At 41.0% G+C, this 25,338-nt stretch overlaps 1 protein-coding gene across 2 annotated transcripts in view; it reads left to right on the forward strand.

The window, feature by feature from the left end:
* The window catches only part of SATB2 (SATB homeobox 2), a 134,129-nt gene that overhangs the window by 61,777 nt on the left and 47,014 nt on the right, over nt 1-25,338 (forward strand). For both annotated transcript variants that reach the window (XM_042784402.1, XM_042784403.1), the window contains 2 exons: nt 3,012-3,114; nt 16,672-17,144. In XM_042784402.1, the coding sequence (XP_042640336.1) occupies nt 3,012-3,114; nt 16,672-17,144 (576 nt within the window). The remainder of the gene's footprint in view (nt 1-3,011; nt 3,115-16,671; nt 17,145-25,338) is intronic.

Below are 25,338 nucleotides of genomic sequence, written 5' to 3' on the forward strand. Positions count from 1 at the left end.
ATTACAACCCCCTTGTGGTTAATATATTATTGACAGCAGCAAATTGCAGAGTGGTCTCTTAGGAGTCCAACTGCAGAGTAAATGCTGCTGTTTATTAATGTGTTCACAGTGCCTCAAGTACAGAAGTGAATAGGGGCAGCACGGGGAGCTCTCGCTCCCACCAGTGATGGTGTTCAGTCTCTGCTTCTCGGTGCCCGAGCTCTCCATGCAGCCCAGATGGGGATTCTGATTGCCACTAATGGGAAATGTAATCATTCACTTTGATTTAAAATTGTTCTGTTTTTTTCTGCTAGGTGTATTATGTGGCTGCATCTTAGCTATCCTTAGCATACGGCTCCTGTTCAAACAAATAAATCCCAGTTAACCAAGCTGGGGGGAAGGAGGGTAGGTGGGGGGAGTGTGTGTGGCAGAAAGAAATCCAATTATTTCAGCATTTCCATCTTTGCATAGAGACCTCTGTCTTTGCTGTATATTGTATAACTCATTTCAGCACTGACCATGGGATGTGAGCATGTCTCATATTTTTCTCCTTGAACTTACTGCACTGGATTTTCTTTGTGTGGATATTTCTTAGCTCCTGGCCTAAGTAGTTTTCATTGCATATGGCTGTCATGGCCACACACATACCAAACATATCTGCTACTTCATATAATCTATTCCTTCCTTAAGGATTTTCCCAGGAATAATATGAATTATTTAGAAATTTGCAATTAATCAGTGTGGTTTTGGTTTTTTTTTTTTTTTTGTCACTCTCTTCAGAATGGATATTTCCTTTCTGCAGACTTTTGAAGATTCCTAGCAGAAATACCCCTAAGGTTCCTTTACATTTAATAGTGCGGATGTGTAGTTTGAGAGTTGTTATGGTTCTTTCCCCTGCTCTACTATCAAGCAGTTGAAGAGAATCTGTCCTGGGATTTTTCACCAATGGTTGACTCACTATTTTATCTTACTATTTAATTTAATCTTCAAATGAAGATTAATAGCTTAATATATTCTGTGATATTTAATAGCCTTACAATTTCAGTAATATCAATTTGTTGAGGATTTGGTGGAGGGGAAAAAAAAGGGAAAACCAAAATTGTTATGTAGACAGAGCTAAACAATTTCCCCACCATTACTTAGTGACTGGAAATTTAACTAAAGTGACACTAAAAAAAAACCCAAGTTATTTCAGCTCAACTTTGTTCAAAATCCTTCCTTAGCAGAGGCTATCTTTGTGTCAGGCTTACAGAATACTATTGCTTGTTAAAATGACTTAGAGCAAGGGAGGATTTATGGGGAGGGAATTGCTGCTGACTGCCACAATGCTAGGTTTATGTCTCAAAATATTGATTTTAATTAGAAAATTGAATGTCAGTTTTAGAAATTGAAGCTGCTACTTACAAAGGCTCTTACTTCATAGCCTTCAGACTCTACTGCAGTGCACTATAGCAGCCATTGAATGGAAAAGTTAAAGTCAAAAAGCAACAGAGCTTCCTTACTGAAAGTGGAATTACCTGATGAGGACTGAAGCTAACTTGCACAACCCAGTTATCTTGTCTCCCAGTTCGTTCACATTTTCTAAGTCCCCAAAACTCAAGAGATCAGGAACAGCTGGAGTCCTGGGATATTGCAGTGAATTGGGTAGAAGGCTGGATAAATCTGGAAGAGGGAGGGGATGTTTTTGTTTTCAAAGCGTTGTTAAAATTGAGTAAGCTAATGTGTAAGCTTTGTAGCTTTCCAGAGATGGCCAAGATCCCATTTTGCAAAAGAGCCTGCAGGAGCTGGTGGGCAGGAGCTCGAGGCTACGGTAGATAGTTTGTTTGAGCTGTGAGATCATCCTCGCTCTCTCATCTCTGTGCAGAAAGGTCATACAATGTGCCAGGGCTTTTTCTGAGCTTTGACGTAAGTGAGGAAGGAGGGCATAAGGAAAATGTGATTTCTGGGGAAGGTGCATTGACTCCCATGTGTTAGTGGTAGTGTTAGATTGCATTTCCTTGCTGGAAATGTACCCATGCTGGGAAATTTGACCCTGAAAGAGTTGAGAGTGGGGAAAAAGTAAAGCAAAATGTTGTTGTTAAAAGGATGCCTCCACTATAGAATGGATGGAGGGGGAAAAATAGAAAGGAAGAACTGCCAGTAACAAAGCTTTTTCCCACCCTATGGGCAAAAGTATTCCAGATATAAAGTATCATTTTTATGGGTACCAGGTGCTGCAAAACAACTCTGCACCTCTGAGTTGGCTTGTACTAAGAGTCACTTAGAGGGAATTTGCAAAGAGTAGAGAGGGGTGGTGGTTAAGCAAGTGATATTTCAGTTTTGTTGAGCTTTTTTGTGCTTTTTGGCTGTTCTGTATTGTAGTATGTGTAGTTCCCTTTGTTCTGAATGGTATTGTTAATTTCTCTTTTGGGTGATTTTTCACACAAGGGCTAATCACACGTTTCTATAAATTATATTAATTTAACTTATTTGCTTAACTGTTGTTCTGCAGCGAGTAGCACGAATGTTCTTCAATTCTTGGCTGTGTGGTCTTGCTGCATTTGGAAGCAGAACAGAGACATCTGAAAGGCATTATTTGGATTATGCATGCTGGAGCATCTAATCTTACCTTTAGGATCTGGTGCCTAAATCATGCTTGTTCTCACCCGGGTGCAGTGAGCATGTGTTCCCCAGCATGGTACTGCCTGTTGTTATGCAACTAAAGTTTAGATATTGTAGTATCACAAGTATGAAGTAAAGTAGAACTGCCCCCCAGCCCTGAGCTGCAGGCCTCAGTCTAGGTTCGTAGTACATATTTTTTGCATTATCATGCAAAATAATAATAATTATTTTGTAATTTTAATTATGGATGGGAATATAGAATGGAGAATAAAACCAAATTTTTGGACTCATCAGATACTTCTTTTGGTTTTAAAGTCACAAATGGATGATTATGAGTGATGCACTCATATGTCATTCACTTTCCCTGGAAAGGATTTCTAATTGTGCAAGATATTTTAAAACACTTTTTGTCTTTCTTTTTGTACTTCCAGAGTATGATTTCATCCATTGTAAATAGCACATACTATGCCAATGTGTCAGCAACCAAGTGCCAGGAGTTTGGGAGATGGTACAAAAAGTACAAGAAGATTAAAGGTAAATTGATTTTTTTTGTGTGTGACTTTCCAAGTTCTTGAACTTTTGCTGACAGTTTGAGTTTATTTGCTTTAAGTAAAAGTGATAATAAGCTATAATAATATTAGTGAATTTGTCTACAAAGAGGGCACAGTCACAGCACATTTGAAATTAAATCTGATACTTTGCAAACAAGGCTGGCATGAAAACACAGGCCACTTAAAACATGCTTAAAATATCCCACTTAGATGTGCTGAAAGATCAACTATGTTTTGAATTAAGCTAAAACGCCTTGGAAAAAAACCTTCTAGTATCTCAGAATTTAAGTTAAATTGCTATTTAAATTACCTTAGTTGCGTTTATTCATGAAAGCTAAAAAACTCCCTTTCTAAGTTAAATGTGCCCTTGCTTTCTGTTTGCAGTACTGCAAAGTGCACTGGCATTCCTGCCATGTCTTATCATGTGGAATATGGATACCAGTAGAGGATTTAATACCTGATTGTTAGGAGATGTTGCTAAATATCAAGGTTCTGCACCCACTGAAGTTAAGATGAAAATAGCCCATTATTTGTATTTTTTTTTTTTCAATTAAATTGTATTTGTTTGGTTGGCAGTGAATGTCTGAGGCAGTAAAATTATTCTACATAAGTTCATCCCACTCTCACCACTGAAATATCTGATCACCTAGTAGTACATGAAGTGGTGTGACAAGCATCCATCATGCGTAGCTTGTTCTTTTATTCATCCTTTCCTTTGGGAAGGGACTTGTGTGTGTACTGGACTGTTTGTTTTGGTAGGTTTTTTGTTTTGAAACATACATGTGCTTGGAGCAGGAGTTTGGGCATAGTCAAAAGCTTTTCCACAATACTGTCTCCTTTCTCCCCAAATGTCCATCAGCCTTGGAAATTAGCTTTACCCTGTGATAGGTTTTTTCATAGTTTTTTCTCTCTGTTACACCACTGAAGGGAAGATTCTTTGTCTGAAAGAAGACATAGGCAATTTTTGTTGTTTCTGTCTGTGATCCTGTCAGTGGCCAGGAAAATCGTAACAGTATTCACAAGTGTTATGCAGAAATACAGTAATGTCCTGTCCATCTTGAGAAGCCATTGTATTTTTAGTCTCATGAAGATTAGCGTCTTTCAAAGAGTCTGCCATCTTTTTATCTTAAAAGACTGGAACACTTGAGCTATGAAATGTTGCTTGTTTAGTTTCCATAGGACAGACTAGAAATCTGCATAATAATACCATAAAGAGTCTGCTGCTTGAGCTAGGAACACATGAAACACAACTGCATAAAAATATCAGAATAAGTTCTGAGGCATCTGTCTTTCCTCTCTGCATGTCTGGCTTGTGTGGAGCATACCTGTAAGATGCTCAGGCCTGGGCTGTGCAGTGATTAGATTTTCACCGGGCATGGGGGGGGGAATGTTTTATGGTAAAGTTATTTGTGTCTAGAAGGAAGATCATTCAAGCAGAAGTGGAGTAACAGTGCAGATGAGGAAATGGAGGTATTGCTCTCCACCTACCAAAATGATTTGGGCTTGAAGTAAAGATGTTGATTGGACATTTTAGTACATGGCTACCTTCATGCCAAATAAACTGGATGCTTTCTTCTCTCTCTAAATTGCCATTGTGTGACTCAGAAGTGTTTTGTTTCTCTAAATGGTGTCTCTTAATAAAATAATTTTATTTGAAGTGCTCTAACATATCCTTTTGGTTAAAAAACAATCAAAGGAATCAAACAGTTTCAAGGTCATCACCATTCGCATTTACTTGCCATTCTAGAACAGAGATGGGCTTTTTTTTTTTTTTTTTTTTTTCCAAACTGGGCAAGGGTGCCAGTTGCAGAGGCACTGGAAGCCCTTAACTGTAGTGTTCTTAACTGTACAGATGCCATTACAGCTTCTGAGTGTTTCTAGCACACTGCTGTCTTCCACTTCCTTCCATTCTTCGAGCAATGAATTCTTTAAGCTCTTACTTATTTTACTTAGTAAGTGCACAGTTAAATTGTTAAGTGCAGTAAAAGCAGAATGAGACCTCAATCAAGAGGTCAAGGATCCAAACCTGAAGAGTTTGCCAGATAACTCTGTATCTGTGCTATTCAAAGAGACGCAGCCAGTCATTGCTGTTTGGAAGTGTATGTGTGTGTTAGTAGGAGGAGAAAAAGGAAGGTTAGGGTATGTGTGAAGTAAACACAAGCTGCTATAAAGCGGTTCAAGTAGTGTTGATTCATCAACCATATGAGTGGGAGAGAAAACAAAGAGTCTATGGCAGGTACAGTGGTGCATGGAGAATAAACAGCCATGTAACTTCAGGGCAGTAATCTAAACCCCCTGGAAACACGAAGACTTCGGCACTTCTTTGGGTGGTTTCAATTTCTCATCATCTCTGTTTTCATGACATTTTGTTTCTTTTTGGTAGCCAGATATTCCTACAAGACAGCTCAGTCAGTATGCAAAATCAGTGACTTGAGTTATATGCTTCAGTCATCACATATTCCTTTAATAATAATTTAAAAAAAGGACTTGGATTTTCCAAGAAGGTGGATAGATGATGCAGCAATTAATTTTTTGGATTCTAAATGAGATAGATGGGGTAAAACTACAATTTAGAGTCTTTGGGACCGGCACCCATATCTGTGTTTTAACTCTAGAGCTGGTTATTAGAAAGTAAAAGCAAAAAACAGTTCACATGAGCTGTGGTAAATGCAAAATAGGAAGGGGCTTCAAAATAACTTTATTGACGTTGCAAACTAAATGCGGCCTACAGTGTTAAATGTGTTTCCTATTATCTGCTAATGTCTGTTTTAATAAAACAGTGGGAACTAAATGGTTGCGTCTTAATCAAAACCATGATTTCCTAAACATAAGCTATGTGATTCTGTTACAAATTGCCACATATAGATCTCCTAGGTCAAACTTTTTTCCTTTCTCATAGAAATAAATAAACAGTAAAATAATTATACACTCAGGAAGATCAAAGTAATTACAACTGAAGCCAGGCAAAAATAAAAAGTTCTCTGGAAAAAAAAAAAAAAAACAAAAAACCAAACCAAAAAGAAAAGCATCAGGTTGCTGAGTGTGTAGTTAATGTTTAAATAAATATAAGAAAGTGAACAATCAATAATTTGATCTCATTAGCAACAGATGTAAAAGTTGTACACAAATGGAATTGTATCAAATCTCAAGTAAACATTCTCAGTGTGCATTCTGTTGAACCCACCGAAAAGACAGCTAAACTATTTATGCTTGTAATTTAAAAAAAGTTTTCAGTTAGTTCAGCTCAGCATGGTAATTTTGTCTTGTGTCGAGACGATGCTAGAATAAAATTCTGCTTGAATTTTTTCTGCCACCCCACCCCAGCCCCTTAAGGTTTTAAGATATTCACAGTTTACTCAGCGGCACGAGAGTTAGTATACAGACAGATTCGGAAACTGGTTGGTGTGAGGATGGAGGCTTTTTGTCTCCTCCTGGCTCTGAGCCTACCACTTGGGATATGTGCGAGGACACAAGTGAGTTTGTAACAGGATGTCCACTCTTTCCAGTGTCCTTGGGATACACATATATATTTGAAGGAGAGCTTATGTTAACAAAGTTCTAATGGAAAACATACAGTAGTTGGGAAACAAAAATCTTACCATTCCATGAACTTTCTCTTCCCCTCATGGACATCGGTAATCATTTGGGGTGGTAATTAAACTGTCTAGTTTGTATTGTAATTTGGTTCAGAATCTACACCATTAACAAATTTAACATTACTATGTGAAGCCTTTTTTAAACGCTCTTTATTTGAATTTTATTTTTCTTCTTTTTGAGGGATGCAAGGCATTTTAGTACACAGTTGTCCGTACATGACAGGATTTAAGTGTGTTTAAACCTACTTGAATGAAGAATCAAAATTCCCTCTTTTTAATAAAGTGTACATATGAATTGATGACAACTATACAGCAGTGGCTTAGTCCAGTGGTTCTCAAACTGTCCTTCTCCTGCCCGGTCCCACGGGGATGCTCCTCTCAATCTGAGAACTGGTTGTCTGGTTTCTCTAGATGTGGAACTTGCTGAAACTGGGAGAAGGTATTCAATGTTGCTGAAATTCAGGATTTGAATGATTATTTAAAAGGATTGCACTGGCTCTTAATTTGATTAACAAATAGATACACAAAATAACACTTTGTAAGTAACTGTATATGTAGGAATATGTATGTATAGGGAGAAGTATTTCAGAACTTTGCCATGAAACTCAGATCACTGTCAAGGGATCGTACCAGTTACCTACTCATTGCCCAGCATTTTGGGTTCATAGCATTTCGAATATTTTTTAGCTCTATTTCTCAATAGATATTTCACTTCCAAGTGTCATGCTTTCTATTTTTATCAGAAGGACTATCACTGTATCAGAATTCTTTCACAACTGAAACTCTTAACTGGTGTGAATTTTTTCTTTTTGCCTGATGACACAACTTAGCTTGGTGGGAGGAAGTTAGGAAGGCAGAGGGGAGAAATAAATACATTGTGAACTTAAAAATAAAAAGACATATTTTCTTTGTCTGCATATTAAGAACATTTCATCTTTGCTCCTGCCATCAGTGGCTGTCAAAATACAGCTTTCTGTGGATGTAAGTTTTGAGACTCTGGCTGTCTCAAAGTTTTTATGGAATCATAAGGCTTTTCATTTTAAAGGAGGAGAGCTCAGTCATTTGTATTTCAACAAATCAGGAACATAAGAAAAAGCTTTCATAGCTTCCTTAAATTGAGAATCTGCTTTGGCTGCTCTTTGATTTTTCCAATACTACTGATTTGTTGTTTGTGTGCTGTTTTATTCTTGAAAATATGTTTGCTTACTTCCCATAATGGATAGACAGAGCAATCTGGTTTTTTTATAATGTGTTCTGGATGCTGTTGCAGGTTGAGAGAGGTTAGGAACAAGATTCAGAAGGCCTCCCAGCTTTCTTATTTCCAGGCTGACGGAACCTAGGATTGCAGCACGGTGATAATGCTGGTGCGAGTCTGGGGAAAATTGTCATTATGTGCTTTGAGGAATAGTTTTCAGTTGTTCCTCTGAAGCAGATGCTGTGGAAGTCTCATGAAAAGGCACAGCAGATCTTTCCCAAGCAGTATTTTTGACTTTTATATTATTTATAATAATATAAAATATATATTATATATATATAATATAGTATATTATTTATTGATACATATGTGTGTATATATCTCTCTCAATGTAGATAGAGGGGTTTATATGTTTGTATGTATGTATATATAGATCTTGACCTTCTGCCTTTTTAACTAACAGATTGAGGCAGAAGTGTTAAGTTTTTTAAGAAGAGATCATTTCATGTCTTGTTTGGATATTAGTTGTGGCTCTGGCACTAAACCAGTTAGGGTCATTGAGGTCAGCTGTGTGGCTCTTGACATTACTGTAATTTTTCCTTTGCTTACTTTTACACTCTTGACTGTGTATTTATTTCACTAAAAATAGGACTTTCCTCCCTTTCTTAACAAAAAAGGAAAGAAAATAACATCATTTGCAGGCAAGCTTTTCAGCATCTAGATGACATACATGACCTGAAGATCATCTCTGACTCAGAGACATCCTCTTAGTTTGTGGTATTTTATGAAGAGTGTAGTTCAGCAGTTTGCACTGATCATGAGGAAAAAGCAGCATCTCTCTTTAAATATAAGTTTAAAGTTGTCAAGATTCAGCAAGAGTTATAGATCCCTTGACTGCTGTTTTCCACACCCACACTAGCATTTTGTATTTCAGTGTTGTCCCTGATGTTAAGTGCCAGTTTGGGGGATTTGTGTGTATGTATTGTTAAGAAACAATTTACCCACTGCAGTGCGTTCCAGGGGCTTTATGAGTTGTGGCCCCCTTGGCTATTCCTCTCTGTAAAGAGAATTAAAACACACACGTTGGGTTTTTTTTTTTTTAAACTTATGCTTAACTTTTATCTGAAGTAACTGCATATATGAATTTCAACTTTGCAGAATGTCTTTCATGTCTTCTGGCTGCTTTGGAGCAGTGGCTCTCACTGTTAATAGTGCATGTGTCGTAGCAGAAGGGTATGGCCTGAATGCCATCTCTTGTGCGTGCGTGTGGCTGGCGCTGCAGCTATTGCTTCTTCAGGAAACTTATGTCAGTACAATAAAGGCTGGAAATCTTTCTGTAGAGAAACTGCCTAGCCGCTTGTCCCGTGTCTTGTCCCTGCATACCTTTTTTACTTAAGAGATGCTGACCAAACCTGCTCAAATAATGTCACTCAACTCTATGGTTTTAAAATGTCTTCCGTTCCAAGTACAGTGCTTTTCTCAGTGAGGACCAGTTGTGTGCTGAGGCTGGGACTTCTGCCCAGTCACTTTTGAATTCTTAGTAAAAAATGGTCTTCTTCACCCTCTAAAAAGCAAGCACCGTTTTTTTTAATCTGCAGAATCTCAAAATTCATTTTCCATCATATTTAAAAAGATATTTTTCTGTGCTGCCAAACAGTGACATGTTAGCTCAAAATGAAAAGAGTTTTTAGAAAGTAAGCATTAGTGGAGATTAGATTGGAATGGGAGGAAAACCTAAAGCTTAGGTACAGGCATAAGCTTTCCTGGTGTGAAAGCTGCAATGTGGCTGCCTGTGATCCCATGGATTTCATAGAATACATAACTGAGAGCAGAATTGAATTCTGTTCATACAAAGTATCCTAAGAGTTTATAGGTCTGCCTTAAAGATGTTTGTGTTCTCTCTCATTCCTTTCACCATCTCTGATGCTATGAGTCACGAAGAGATGCATATGTATCTCCTGGAGGGACTGCACAATTGACTGGGTATTCTATGAGGTTTGCACCTCCCTCATGAGGTGCCCATGAAAGGTTAGTTCTTAAATAGCAGGACAGACTCCTGTCGCAGTAGTCTGACAGGAAGGGAGATATTTTTATATCAGATGAGAACATCAGTCCATCTAAACCAGTACTCTCTCTGTTTCTGTCAGACAGTTCTGAGTAATATTTGCCCTGTTCCTCTTTTTCCATTTCACCTGACCAATATTCATGCATTAGACCAGGTGATCACTAAAGCACCTTTAACATAATGCTTTTCCCTTCCAGATGCATCTGGCATGTCATGTCTACACACAGTGTTAACATGATTATGAATAACTGAGTTCATACTTCTATGTGCCCTCTTGAACCTGTACAGTAACCCAAAAATAATGTAAAAATAAGATCATGGGTTAAATTGTTCTCTTCTGACAAGCATCTTGAGAAGCAATGCAGTCTAGGGACAGCCCATGGGAAGAGTATGACTTACTATGTTTAAGCAGAACTGATAGAAGACATGTTAGCATCTCCGTCTCTCAAGGGATGACTTGGATCTAGTTTTAGGACAAGGGAAGGAGAATCTGAGCTGCACAGAGAGTCAGCAACATTTGTACACTCTGCTCAGTTCATCTGAAGCTGATGCTGATCAAAAGCCCACTTTTAGCAATGGTTCTTCTAAATGCAAAAGTAGTGATTTGTGCTTTGGTGGGAACTGAACGATTTGCAACACGGCAAAGAACAGACAATGGCCTCTCCTGTCTGTTTTCCATTAAGCTTGGATAAAGGCCTTTGCTACCCACAGCCAGTGGCCAAACAATTTCTGTATGTGGTCCATAGCTATTTTGAGGTTATTTGCTATCCTGCAGGAATAGAGGAAGGGAAAGGTTTTAAAAGTTACAACTTCTTATCAAGTCTGTCTCTCCAGTCAACCTGCTTTTTCTCCAGTCCTGACTGCAGGAACAAATGGCCCAGGCAGAAATCAGACAGTGAATGAAGTCAGTGAATGACTTTGGGTAAATATGAAGATTAGATGTTGAACAAAAATGAGACTCCTCAGACCAGCCCTTTGCACTGAAGTGGTTAAGTGGGCTGTGATTAAAAGAAATAAGTAATTATCCTAATTATAGATGAAAAGATACAGAATTACCACTTTAAAAGCACCTCCTGTGCCCTGGAGTGGTTCTGTTATTTACAAAGTGGTAGTTCATAATTATGTAGCATAAGCGAGAGGGCACCCTCTCGGCGTAGTGCAGCAACCCTGTCTGTCTGAGGCAGAGGGTAGTACTGTGCCAGAGTGCTTCATCCCCCAAGCACTGCTCCAAAGTTCAGGTCTTGCTCCAGTGAGTAGGATGGTGCTAAGCCAGGAGAAATTGTGGGAACCTTTCTATCTTAAGCTTAGTGCAGGGCACACCAGAGTTCACAGAGCCCTCCCTGCTTGGCCACGACCACCACTGGCAATGGATTTTATGATCACCAGGTTTTAAATAATAAATAAAACAAAGAAGCAAACTCTGAAGCTCTGGAGAACAGCCCTGGGTGGTGACATCCTGTCACAACTGAAGCATGGCAATTCTGCCGGCTAGTAACTTATTACAAAACGTTTCTTCACCAGCCTCTTCCTACTCTGGGGCAAAGTGCCCGTATGCCTGTGGACTGAAAAGTTCAGGACTCGCTGGGTCATGGGTGCTGGCGGGTCCTCTGTGTCCCCACTGCAGCGCAGGGCTGGGAGACGTGTTATGCTCTTGCTCTCCCTGCCGCATCCGTTATTGTGCATAAGAATTTAGTTTCCAGTGCTGTCAGTCAATTCAGTGCTGCTCATAAGCCCTAAATGCCCCACAGGCTGTTTGTCAGAATGTTCCTATTAACAACTCAGTGAAAATAAAGGGTGAGGGGAAGGGAAGGTGGAGAAATAAATCTTATTTTAAATCTTTTGAGCTGGTTTTATTTCAAATGGAAAGTTGCATGCGGACCACCCCAAGCTATTGTGCTGTGGACTGCGTCAGCTGCTTGACTGTGCAAGGAAGATTTGGGTAGAGGTTAAGAGCATCACACAGGGGAAGGGTGCACTGGATTCCTTTTGTGCTGTATCCAGGAAGTTTCTAACTCCGTATGGAGTTGAAATACATTGACACACGCGGTAATCATTATAAGAGAGAAAGGAACATTGAAATACGACAATTTTCTGCTCCCATTCTGGGGATTATGTTGATTTCTGACTGTCTTGTAGAGGTAGTGACATGTTGTAGGGGAGTATAGGAAAATGAAGGGCAGATGCTAACCTGGTGTACTCTGAGAGCTGCTTGCTGAGATTAGCTCAGTACCTGTTGTCCAGACACCTTGTATCTGCCTACCTAGTGTATGGCTTCAGAAGGGTGGGTGGCTCTGAAATACGACAGTAGTACTGTTGTACTTGATTTGAAAGAGCTCTTCAAGCAAAGAGCTGCAGAATCATATAGTGCGAGGCAGTGCGAGGCAGAGAGAAAAGGGAAACGCTTCCATGCCTTTTGCTGTGGTCACACCACAGATGGAGGTGGGTAACAGCCTCCTGGACCAGCTTTTGTTTAACTAGCACAGGCATTGCTAGCAGAGGAAGTTTATCAGCAGTACTTCAATATATACAGCACATGTCCACGAAGCCCCTTCCTTCCCAGTTTAAGCTCCTGCTGCTCTGTCTTCACTCCTCTGTATTCTAATATATTCAAATACCAGCCAGTTCATACAGGACTACAGGAGTTGTAAACGTGTTCCCAGTTTGAGTGGAGCAATAGCAAACAAGGGAAGGATAAGGGCAAGACTGTAATGGTGTAGGAACATGGAAAATGGTGGATATAAATGGAAAAACCCTGTCTCAGGACGATCTGAGGCAGGACGCCGGTGTCATAGCAGCTTTGTGGCTCCTGTATTCCTCTTTTCTTAGAGCATTGCTGGCAGGCTGGCCTGCCTCCCAGGGCAGTGCCAGTCTCCATCTCAGGGTTGTCTCAGGCTTGCTCCTGTCCAGCCCCACAGAGCCCTACCAATCCATAGTTACCAAAGAACAACAGGGAATCTGATATGGGCAGTGTGTTAGAGAAGGAAAGAGTCTTGAGGAGTTGAGTAATGCACATTTTTTCCATCCAGCGTAACTGTTAATGGTAACCTTTTATTATTGAAGTGGTTGAAGTGACTAGAATCTGGTTTGTTTATTGGGAGTATATGCATGGCTGTATAGTCTAATGTGATCAAAAAAGGAAGCTGATAATAATGGAAAAATACACCTATAGAAGCAAGTCAGGTGATGTCTCTGTGTAATTGTAATTCCAAGTAGCACTGCAGAGATTAACAGCCTGGCAGCCTTTTCATCTTAAACTTTATTTTTATAGGGGTTTATAACTTGGCACTAAAGTCAGGAGTGGGTGGAAACTTGGCAAATGTCGTTCAGCCCAGAAAGTGAATGTTATTTATATTTATTTCTCACCAAGTTTTCAAAAACACTTGGTTACTGTTTTTGTGTTCTAACAAGTAGTAATTTGTTGGTTTCAGTGACTTATTCTCTGTGTGTTTCTTAAACTACAAAATAGTTCAGAACTTACTTCAGGTCCCCTAAAACTCCTAGTGGAAGGACTCTAGATTTCTAGGGATGTAAACGAAGACCAGAAGTAGTACTTACTGTATTTTCCTGTAGCAGGATGCTCCAAGTATTTCATGTATATTGAGCAATGTCTTTATTCTACTTACATCAGATTAATTCCTGATTGCCAAATAGCTACAGTGCCTTTGGAATAATTACATATGGTTTTGCTGGCAACTGTGTGTATTTAATGACATTACTCAGGTGCAGTCTAACTGCAGAGAGGCTGAGGAGGCAATAGCCTCTATATCAATGCCAGGTCCATCCCTGGTATTAACACTGCTTGTATTTCATACTTCACACTGGTTTCATGCCTGTTCCTAAAGTCAGAGACCACTGGTATAGAGCTTTCTGTACCCAGTTTGCAGGGAGGCTTACTGACATCACGAGGAGCAGCATTTGAATAGGAATATTCAATATTTTCATCAAACTTAAATACTGCATGGAGTAATACCTGTGAGTAAAGTAGCAAAATGGTCATTTGCTGACAGTAGTGTCTGTGTACTACATGTATTGTATTGCATTATATAGTTGAAATATACTGCACAAATAAGCACTTAGAAAATCTATCAGGTTAAAACATTGGCTTTTGTGGAAAAATTGAATTAATAATTTTCTTAGAAATTATTAATTCTTCTTTTTAAAGGTTTTTTAAAGCAATTATTTTATGGAAGGTTAAAAATCTTGTGGGTTTTTCCTTTAAAAGAACCGTAGAATGATTTGAGTTGGAAGGGACCTTAGAGATCATCTAGTTCCAACCCCCCTGCCACGGGCAGGGCCCCCTTCCCCCAGCCCAGGGTGCTCCCAGCCCCGTCCAGCCTGGCCTTGAACCCTTCCAGGGAGGGGGCAGCCACAGCTGCTCTGGGCACCCTGGGCCAGGGCCTCATCACCATCACAGTAAAGAATTTCTTCCTTATATCTAACCTAATCTGCCCTGTTTCAGTTTAAAATCACTGCCCCTTGTCCTATCCCTACCCTCCCCCATAAAGAGTCCCTCCCCAGCTTCCCTGTATCCCCCTTTAAGCACTGGCAGGCCGCTATAAGGTCTCCCCAAAGCCTTCCCTTCTCCAGGCTGAACACCCCCAGCTCTCTCAGCCTGGCCTCCCAGGCTCCAGCCCTGGGATCATCTTCATGTCCTCCTCTGGACCTGCTGCAACAGGTCCATGTCCTTCTTATGTTGGGGCCCCCAGAGTTGGACACAGCGCTGCAGGTAGGGGCTCAGAGAGTGGAGCAGATGGGGAGAACCCCTTGCCTCGACCTGCTGGCCACACTTCTCTTGATGCAGCCCAGGACATGGGTGGCTTTCTGGGCTGCGAGTGCACATTGCTGGCTCATGTTCAGTTTTCCATCGATTACTACCCCTGTGTCTGCCTCTGCAGGGCTGCTCTCAGTCCACTCCTCACCCAGCCTGGATTTGTGCTTGGGATTGCCCTGACCCACGTGTAGGACCTTGCACTTGTTGAACTTCATGAGGTTTGCACGGTCCCACCTCTCCAGCCTGCCCAGGTCCCTCTGGATGGCATCCCTTCCCTTCAGTGTGTCAAGCGCACCATAATGGTGAATGGGAAGAGTGATTTAAAATTCCTTGAAAGAAAATCCTGGGTACTAATGCACCTAGTTGTAAAATTCAGTACTTGTGATGTTCCGGAATGACAGCTTTAAAGATAGCAACTGTGTGTGTTTGTGTGTGTTCAGGGCATCACTCCCTCCCCAGTGAGAATTCAACCCTCTCTGTCTGAGATTAACTCTGGAAGGTAAAAAGAGCTGTCTTTCTGTTTAGAAGGAAACAGAGAAAGTCATCAATAAACCATCATCCAGAGTATTAACTGTGTAAAGCTTCGAAGCTTAATCTATATAAAGTTTTAAAAAAGAGTTCAAAGCCTTGTACAGTTTTTAATGATATACAGGTTATAATAGTATTATGGCATGTATGAAATAAATCCTATCTTGTTATTTGCTGAGAGCAATGCAGGGATGAGGTGGTAGTTTTCTAGTTGTATGGTATGTGTCCCTGAACACTTTTGTATCAGATCAATATATAAATCCAGTGGCATGTGGTAGGGCACATGAAATCTGCAACCTGCTGTAAAATGACTTCTGATTACTTAAAATTATCTAAGTACTATCTATATTTATATACATTTTAAACTTAATTTCCTATTTTAAATACTACTTTTAGATGCAATTTGGTTTTGTAATATGTGCATTTAGTTTTGCAGTTACCTGAATAGATATTGCAATATTGCCAACATAAGATATTTAAAAGGGACAATACGTATCAGAATATAAAATTACAGCATATGCATTTTGTGTGTAGTGTTTCATTTTTTGTGGAATGATGTCACTTAGGGATCACAGGTCTTTGTTGTGCTAAAGAAAGTTTTTTTGCAGAGAGTGAAGCCACTTTCTTTAAAGTGGGCATTCATGCAAAGATGCTTTAAGGTTTCTGGACAGACTTTAAGGTTTCTGGACAGACTCACAGTCATGAAGCTTTGGATATACGAACCATCGCTTCAAAATTTTCTCATGCGTGAATTGCATTGTTTTGTAGCATGACTTCACACAAGCAACATGATTCTGCTGTAGTGCACCTGGGTGAATTGGTGTTACCAGATAACTTTATCCACACACAACACGAGGTAGAGTTTATGTTGGAAAAGATAATAGTTGCTGAGTTTGTAATGAGAAGCTGTTCCATGAGCTGCACAGGGCATGGTCTGGTTTCCACTGGGTTTGTGTGAGTGGATATTACTTTGGGTTTCTTTCCTTCACCTAGATGCCAGTGATTCTGAAACACTGACCCTTTTTAAAAGTTACTGAGTTTGAAGTGACAGATTCAAAAGTTAGTGACAGTCTAAGTGGAAAGCTCGTCCAAGCTCGTTTCTTTAGGACATGAAGCTGGAGAGGGTACCTGCTACCAGTCTGATAAGGAGACTTCCTTCTGAGCAGTGGGTGATGCCTGAGAAGTCCAAAAGAATGTTAATTATTGTCGTTGCTCTTACTTTGTGGTGCTTTTGCTTATGTTTCTGTGAAGCTTTTATGCAAGTGTGGATTTGCAAACTAAAGCAGGTGCTGTTGTGTACAGTCACCTGCAGTAACATTTACCCTAACAGTGGTCTTGTAAGTGCAAACTGAAATGACAGCAAACTAATTTTTCTCTTTTAACAGTGGAAAGAGTGGAAAGAGAAAACCTTTCAGACTATTGTGTTCTTGGTCAACGTCCCATGCACTTACCAAATATCAACCAGCTGGCAACCTTGGGAAAAACTAATGAACAGTCTCCTCATGGCCAAATTCACCACAGTACTCCAATCCGAAACCAAGTGCCAACGATGCAGACAATGATAAACCCTGGGCTCCTGTCTCCTCAGCTCAGTCCACAACTGGTGAGGCAGCAGATAGCAATGGCCCATCTGATAAACCAACAGATTGCTGTCAGCCGGCTATTGGCTCACCAGCACCCACAAGCTATCAACCAGCAGTTCTTGAATCATCCACCCATCCCTAGAGCTGTCAAACCAGAGCCATCAAATTCATCGGTGGAAGTCTCTCCAGATATTTACCAGCAAGTCAGAGATGAGCTGAAGAGAGCCAGTGTGTCTCAAGCTGTCTTTGCAAGAGTAGCATTCAACCGCACACAGGTATCAATTTCTATTCTATAACCAAGAAGTGCTGATGGGACAAAGCTGTGGCTCTTGTGGGGCTGTATGGTTGTTGCACATCAAGGCAGGAGGTATGCCATAGAAACAGGTCAAACCACCCTCCGGTTTTGTCCCAGTCCCTTTGTTGGGATTGAACAAGGCTGTTTCTTCCTGGAACAGCTATTTGTTGGCATTTGGTCACCCCTGTGCTGTTACCTGAGCTTTGTTCGCTAGCAGTAATTATGCTCATGTGAGTTCTTCCCTGAGTTCCTCTCGGTGCTAATAAATTTCCACATCTGCACCTGCTTGATGGCCAGGAAGAGGTAACAAGAAACTGAGAATCAGGTGTCTTTGGGTTTCTGTCACTTCCTCAATTCCTTCCTGTGGTACAACTGATGCCACAATTAGTGCCAGAGGCTACTGCCACAAGGAATGCGTAAGACAAGTGTGCATAGGCCTAAAGACTGACTGCTGGGAAAGATGCCTGCTGTTTGCAGCAAATGTGTTTGCTTTCATACATCTGACACAGGTTTTCTCACTCACCTAGTGAAATGCAATATTGAAATGATTGCATGATAGCGTCAGCTTAAGCTGAGCACCTGGAGTACTTGGAGTGAATGTGTGTTCAAAAGACAGGCCATTTACATTTAACCTGCTGCCATTCAAGGTATACAAAGAATTGATACTGTGTAGCAAGGCTAAGAAATGGCAAGTGGCTTAATTTTTAATACTGGTGCATTTATTTTGTGCAATTGGAGTTGGTCTTTGAGGTAAGCTCTACCAGCAAGAGAAAAAAAAGTGTGTGTGTGTGTGTGTCCTGGAGGTCTGTCCCTTGCCCCAAACACTGCCTTTGTCTGTTCTTCTGGATTAATGATTTTCTTTGGCACTGCCATTTTGGAAATGCCATGTTATGAGGGAACTAATTAAAGTATGGAGCACATTTTTATTACTTCCCTTCTTCCATTAAATTCGTAAGATGGCTGCACTCAGAAAAAAACATTCACTTCCAATCAACGTGACTTTGAGTTCTGGGGTTAGCCTTGAGGATATCAAGTGAAAAGTACAGAGGAATGTATGAGTATTTCCTCTTTAAAATGCTGCTTTTAATTTGGAAAAGCTTTTCATCCCTCTGGGATCATAACCCATTGTATATAAAGCCTGGTATAATCAAGGTAGATGGTATTGACAGAATGACATATTCTGAACTTGAGCAAGAGGTCAGCAGTAACAGTGCCGGTGAGGCTTTTGCCACTGCCACTGAACATGAAGCTCTGCTTTAGCCAGATTGGGAGAGCTGGGTTGGTAATGCCCAAGTCTGCCATTAAACTGAAAGCTCATTCCCCAACAAGAAAGCTGTCATACAACTTGTGCGTTAAATCAACCGTTATGCTGTAGTATTTAAAAGGAGGCAAGGTTTTGATTGATTGTGTCTAGAAAACCCCAAGCCTTGCATATTACTGACCAAACACTGTATATTGACTTTTCAGGACAGCAGGGAAAGGGCAGGCATGTGGAGAGACTACTCTGGCCTTTGCCTAGCAGTGGCACAGCATTGTGTCTGCCTGTGGTGTTTAATAGCAGCTACAGTAGAGATTGTGCCATGCTCTTTGAAACCTGGACTAAATCAGCTTCAGTATGGCTTGGGGTTTTGGGGGGTGAGGGTGGGATTTTTTTGGTCTTTTTACACCTCCTGCAGTGTTCTGGCATAGATCTAGTGGTTTTAGGACACTAAACAGGTCTTTGGGTGAAATGTGGTTTCTTCCCAACTTTAGTGGCTCCTGGCAGTGTGACTGTGGGCCAGTCACACCTGACAGCATTTTCAAATGCCCTGTATGACTTAGGACACCAGCTGTGTAACCATTCAGGCTGGGCTTGCTCATCAGGAGCACAGACCTGAGCGGCACTGAGAGGACATGCTGTAGTAATGTCCTTTGAGAGGGTGCCAAGCACCTTTCCTGGGCAAGGCTGCACCTGGCAATGGGATGTGATGCTCTGTCCTCTGAACAGTTTACATTTGAGTTTAGTATATGAAACAGTGTCTGTAATTCAGAGTGCTACTGTTACTGGTTTTGTCAGTCTTCCTCTCTTCCTGCTGACATTTATCTTAGGGTGCACTAACTTCTCTAGCTATTCTTTTTTTTAAAAAAAATATATCTTCCCTGATTTTGGTTGCTTCATTACAAGATATCATACACATTTTATATAAAAAGAAAGAAATTATGTAATTCTTAGCCCTCCATCATAAGTAATATGATGTACTGTACAGTCCATGACACTGATTCCAGAGCAGTCTTAAACATCCATAAAAGATTTGCTCATCTCACAGCTGTGTTTCATTAGTCTATAGGGTCTTTTAATATAGAAGACCAGTGGATATTACATATAGTGCATCATGTCCCCAGGAACCATTGCTGTAGCAAAAGAGTGTAGGTACATATTTATGCTTCCCTGTCCTCAGCTTTTAATTCCAACTCAAATCAAGCTCCCCTCGTGTCAGAGACTGTTCAAGGTATTAATAAGAGGTGCTCAGACAGTCAGCCTTGTGCTGCACAGTAGAAGATGTGGGATGTTCCCACACACCCATGGTGGAGGAGCAAATTCTGGAAAAGGGACTTGAAGTGGAAGTTCTTTCCTCCGTTCATTCCCGCTCCTGTCTCTGAGGTTCTTCTCCTCAGGACGTGCAGAGGCCTGCGTTTCTCTCTTGAAATGTTTGGATTTGTTGCATTTCACAGGAAGTGCCAGTCTTAGAAACTGGAGGTCTGTTGTTTCTCATGATGGTACCAGATAATAGATGCTATATACCAGCCAGCTTATAACTGTATTAATCACTGCATTGTGGGCCACTGCTTAATCTTTCTTCATGGTAGCTCTGTGGTGCACATTAGCCTATAATTAAGTATAGCTTAATGAAATATGTACTGTGAAGCTTGTTTAATAGATAAACTATTCTCTAATTTATATTAAAGTCCAATGACCTACATACTCAATGCTGAAAACCCCCCTCTTACTAACATTATTTCTCCCCTGGGACCTTCCATCTGAGCAAATCTGTTAAATGAAGCAGAGGAGGCTTTGATCCAAACTAGGCTAAATCCATCGGAACAAATGGCTGACACATGTATGTATGCATGTGTGTGTGGGAAGGGGATGTGAGGAGGGTCAGAAGAAGGAGTGGTGCAATTGTATAGTTTGTGAAACATCCATATCTTCCTCTTAAAGTTAGAAATACATTGCTTAAAACAACATTTGCTTATACCTGTGGCCATGTTGTTTGTACACGTGAAAACAAAGTGCTTCAGGCTTGTGTGCGTTTCTTGGGACACAGCGCTCCCACTGAAGTCCCACCCTGAGATGGGGCCTGAACATCAGGCAGCTTCATACCTGCTGTGCGTGTGGGAGAGGAGCATGGGGTGTTTGGCTAGGAGCTGGCTCAGGCTGTGTTAGCCACAAAGAGGGTTTTTTTCAAAGAGAAAGTTCCAAAGTGAACATTTTCAGATTTATTTGAAACTGTGTATGAAGAATCCTCAAAGTGTGTATGACTGATTTTTAATAAATGCCTTTGGCTAGCCTCCATCCCTTCTTTTTATTTTATCTTTAGAAAATCAGTGTCACAATTTTAATACACCTGTCTGTGGAATCTAAATATCTATTTATTCAGCAAACAGGACAGGTAGAAGAGAGTTCTCAGACCCACAGAGAAAATATAGTTATTGAAGGTGGTTTTAATGACACCATTTCTAGTGAGTAGGAAATTCCTACACAACCTCCAAAACATTTAAAACAGTGGTGCACACTACCATGTTTGTCTAAGCTGGTGTTGCCTACAACCTGCTCAGCAATGATATGAATGATATATGTTGGAAAGACACCCTCTTAGGCTCTATGTAACCTTCCTTTCTTTTGTGGAAGCCAGGAGCACTGCAGTTTTTAACTCCAGGTATGGTCCTCTCTTGTGGACTGCAGTGAGTCACTATTCAAACTTGTCAAGAAGGTGGTGTAGTTCAAGGAATAAAGCCAGGGCTGCTCTGCCCTGTCTCAGGAGCCCCATTGAGATGGGTACGATGAAGGCAGAGAGGACAACACACAAGCGATGTTTATTTTCCGAGCCCTAGGCGTAGCTGACCGCGATTTCCCTCCCTCCAAGGCAACCAGGGGGCCCACCAGCTCAAACAGGGAAGAGTGGATCAAGGGAGTGGAGAAAGCTTGCCATGACTAAGGCAGTCAGCAGTATTACTGGGGAAGGAGGTTCAGTTTCTTGCTTGTATAATTGTGTAGTTTGTGCCCAAGTTCTTCATGGCCAAGATCCTTGGTCCTGGCCCCCTTTTTCAGCTCTGCTGGCCCATCACCCATCAGTTGGAAATTTGCAGGCTCCTTGATTTGAATGTGGTTTTTGATGAAATAGTTTGTTCCCTTTGTTTGGACTGCTGCTATGAACTAATAGCTTGCTAATGGAAAGCTGAGCATCATTGTCTGGGTCTTAAAAACTGCATGCAAGAGTGTGAGTGGGTTTGAATGGAAGGCATAGAGCTATATGAGGCCCATCAAACACTTGGTAGTTACATGGTCATACCTGATGTCTTTATTTTAAAATGGAGGGCACTTTCATGAAACATGTTGACATGGAGCCAAGCTGTAAGCTGAAGTTGCTATTAAAACAGTCATTAGTGAAAGCTTTGCTTTATGTAAGACATTGGCACTTTTTGATAGTATAAGACCATACAATCTTGATAAAAAACCAAGGAAAAGTCTGATTAATATGCAAATTCACAGGAGAAGCGCAACTGTCAGAGGCAGAGCAGATGCACCTCACACTTGGAATTGCCCTGTGCACATTTTTAAAAGCAGTCAAAGCTATGAAGAGGCCAGAGTAAAGGAAGTGCCTGCAAGATATAGGCTGCAGAGGGTGAGAAGGTTTTAATGAGCAGGGGAAGCAGCTGTCCCTCATTTGTCTCAAACAGCACAGTAAAATCAATGGTACTGTCAGTGCAGGCTGTAGGTCTCCAAAAATGCCTACCTGGCTGAAGTATGTATCATCTTTAAATCTGGATAACTTCTAGGTGACTAGTAGCCTCTAAGAGCATGAGCACCCGTCAGGTTGGCCAGCTGAGCTACTGTGAAATGGAGGACAGGACAAGGGGACTGCTGGCCAAAGCTGTTACCAAGGCTGTGGACTTCTTCCTGGAAGAGAATACATAGATGGATTTTGGCCATCCTCAGGGCAGAGTCCTTGGGTCATCTCCCTCTTGCATTATAATGTCGACTAATACAGCATTCAGGTTGCAACCAAAAGGTTGTAATAACCAAAGCTTGCTTATTGCAGGTTGTAATGTATTGAAAAATGCGTAGGTGGTGATAGTTACAGAAGAAAGAGGACTATTTCAAAGGAAATGCATGAAAATGTTTGCTCAGATTTACCTTGTCCTTCTCGGGAAAGTTTCTTAGCAAATCTGGAGGTGCTGAAGTGATCTCTGCTATTCAAAATCCTAGCTCGAAAATAGGTCATTTGAATCCTACTTTGCATAAGGAAAATTAACATATTCCCCTTCCTCTCGCCCCTTGCTCAGTGTCCCTCTTTGCTGCAGGCTCATGGAGTTGCAGTGAGGACTGTTGGTCAGGCTGTTTGTCATTCCAGATAGTCTAAATCACTGGATCAGTGAACTGCTTCTCTCCTCCTCGGGAGTGCCCAGTGGACTGCAAAGCCTATACACTGAATGAGTGTTTCTGTTTATATCTTTCTTTTTTTTCTTTTTTTTTTTTCTTTTTAATGCATCTTTTTTTTTTTTTTTTTTGCCAATGTTTTGACATAATAGCCAAAACTAGTAAAATGTTTGGGCGAGTGGCCAGTGCTTGTTTTACTGAACAGCCTCAGAAACTGGAAATATCCGTGAACCTGAGGCTTTTTGAATGAAACAGTTGTGGTGCTAGATACAAAGAGAGCTGGCTAAAAACACTACGCGTGTTCAGGCTGCTTGTAACTCTCTTCCCAAAGAGCACTGTTCCCTCCCTCCTGCCCTGATAAGCTCCGGGTGAGAGTGTTGGCTTTCCAGCCTGCAGATAGGGAGGCTGTGCTTACCCAGCTCGGGTGCTGCCTGGTTAGCTGGCGCCTAACTGGTCCTCTCTGAAGTCAAGGAAGTAACAGCATAGGGAGGAGGAAACTCTACCAGCTTCAGATGTAGTGAAATTTTTAATGACATAAACAAAACTGATCCTCCATGTTCAAGGGATTCGGTCACACGTTGGCTGCAGGAGTGGGTTGAGGCATAGGGAAACACAGGATCGATGCTGGATGGTGCCCCAGATTCTTGTGTGACTGTAGGTAAGTCCAGGCTCCTGCAACAAGGAAAGGGGAAATAGCACTTCTGTGATGTGTAAAGGTGTTGCTGGTCAGTATGGAGGGGCTGGGGGCTCTGAGAGCAGGAGCATGGTTGGTAAGGAAGCTCCAAAGAAAGGCTTTGGAGTCAGGCAAGGAGAGAAGTGGGTGGTGACTCCTCATTTATGTCTACTTCTGCTTTTTTGTGGCAAAATTCCCCCAAACTGAAGTGGAATCAGAAAAGAGTCCTCTAGGAGGCTTTAAGATTAGAAATATGATTTGTTGAAATAACTAACTCTTCCACCTCTACTTGCTTGTGAGCCAAATCCTGGAGAGAATTCCTTTTGCAAATAATTTTCCCTTTAACTTAAGTGAGAGGAAGACAAGCAGCTTTAATTCTCTGCCTGGTATCTAGTGAGACAGTCATGCTGCATTCATCGCTATGGTGTCTGCCCCATTGTGCACAGACTTTCAATTAACAAGGGTTCTGGTTTTGGTTTTGGGGGGGATTTTTTGTTGTTTTTTTTCCCCATAGAAAACTCTCTCTTATTGCATGAAATCCTTTCATGCTGCCTGCTTGTTTTATTCTTGTGTGTAATGTGGCACAAGCAGCGTTCTGTTGTACTCACAGGAAAGAAGGCAGTCTGTAAGGGAAGTGCTTAATTTAATAAATTGCAGATTTTTGGTACATGGGATATTTGTTCCAACAGTGGGTTTTGCACTGCCCAAAATTTCAGTTTCAATTAACTTAATTGTATTCAATAGGCTGAATGAAAAGATCTTAAGTAGCATGTGAGTCAGGCTTTCAGAATGTGTGCTTGTAGAAGGCGGCTGCTGCCTGCTCAGCTGATGCACAGGAGTCCTGAGCCTTGGAGGCAAATGCACGGATATACACAGTGTGCACGAGCTGTGTGTCTTGCTCATTTTCCGGCATTTTTCAGGATAAAGGTTTGACATGCATGTCATATAAATGGTGGCACTTTGTGGCTGCAGGTGGTCGGTCTTTCTCTGCCTCCTTTTCCCCATGCATCCACATTCAGCTCCACATGCACATCCTGTCTTCCCTCATAAAAAGAGATACCATAATAAAAAAGAGGCTTTATTAAACTAATGCAATAAAGGCATTTTCTTTGAGGATTTAAACACTTCATTTTTAATAATAAAAATCAAATTGTCATTGTTGCACCCTGTATAAGTTTTATTCAAATCAGCCTCTAAATGCTTTGTGCCTAAGCAACTCTCTCCTGAGATGTATGTATTTTAGCATTAGTTAAATGAGTTTAAGAACGAGGCTCATACTCTGGCTGTAGTCAGTGAATCCAGACATCAGGAGAGTTCTTTTAAATGAGGGACTGTTGTGATGCATTCAGCTACACTGAAGGCTACTGGGAGACAGCTGGTCTCCCATTCACACTGATGGAAAACCAATCAAAGTGTCCTTTGTGTTCTGAAGTTCACATGAAGTGGACACAAACATGGCACTGCACATTTTGACCATTGAGACAGAAGAGTTGGTCAGGGAACAGGGTGCAAACACAGTTTTGCCTGACGGAGGCTGTGGCAGGGTGGACGTGGAAGTGCTTGGTTTGGCTAACCACTCAAAAATTTCCACTGATTACCTAAAGCAATTTTGCTCAGCAGAATTGACTGGACACGTTGCCAGGATAAGCATTTCTAAGACACTTCCAGCACTTCTGCTTCATATCCTAGCTGGAATTAGGAAGAGATGCAAGGGAATGGAAACAAAGCAGTGAGAGTTTGAAAATGAGCCTGAGTCCTAAGAAGCCGGCAAGTACTTCATATAGAGGTTCTTGTCAAGAGCTGTATACTTAGAGGCAAAGAAAAGTATTTTTAGAATTGTTGAATGTATCTTATTCAGCCCAG

The sequence above is a fragment of the Tyto alba genome, unplaced genomic scaffold (assembly GCF_018691265.1).
Source record: "Tyto alba isolate M040663 unplaced genomic scaffold, T.alba_DEE_v4.0 Super-Scaffold_7, whole genome shotgun sequence".
Classification (NCBI taxonomy): Eukaryota; Metazoa; Chordata; class Aves; order Strigiformes; family Tytonidae; genus Tyto; species Tyto alba.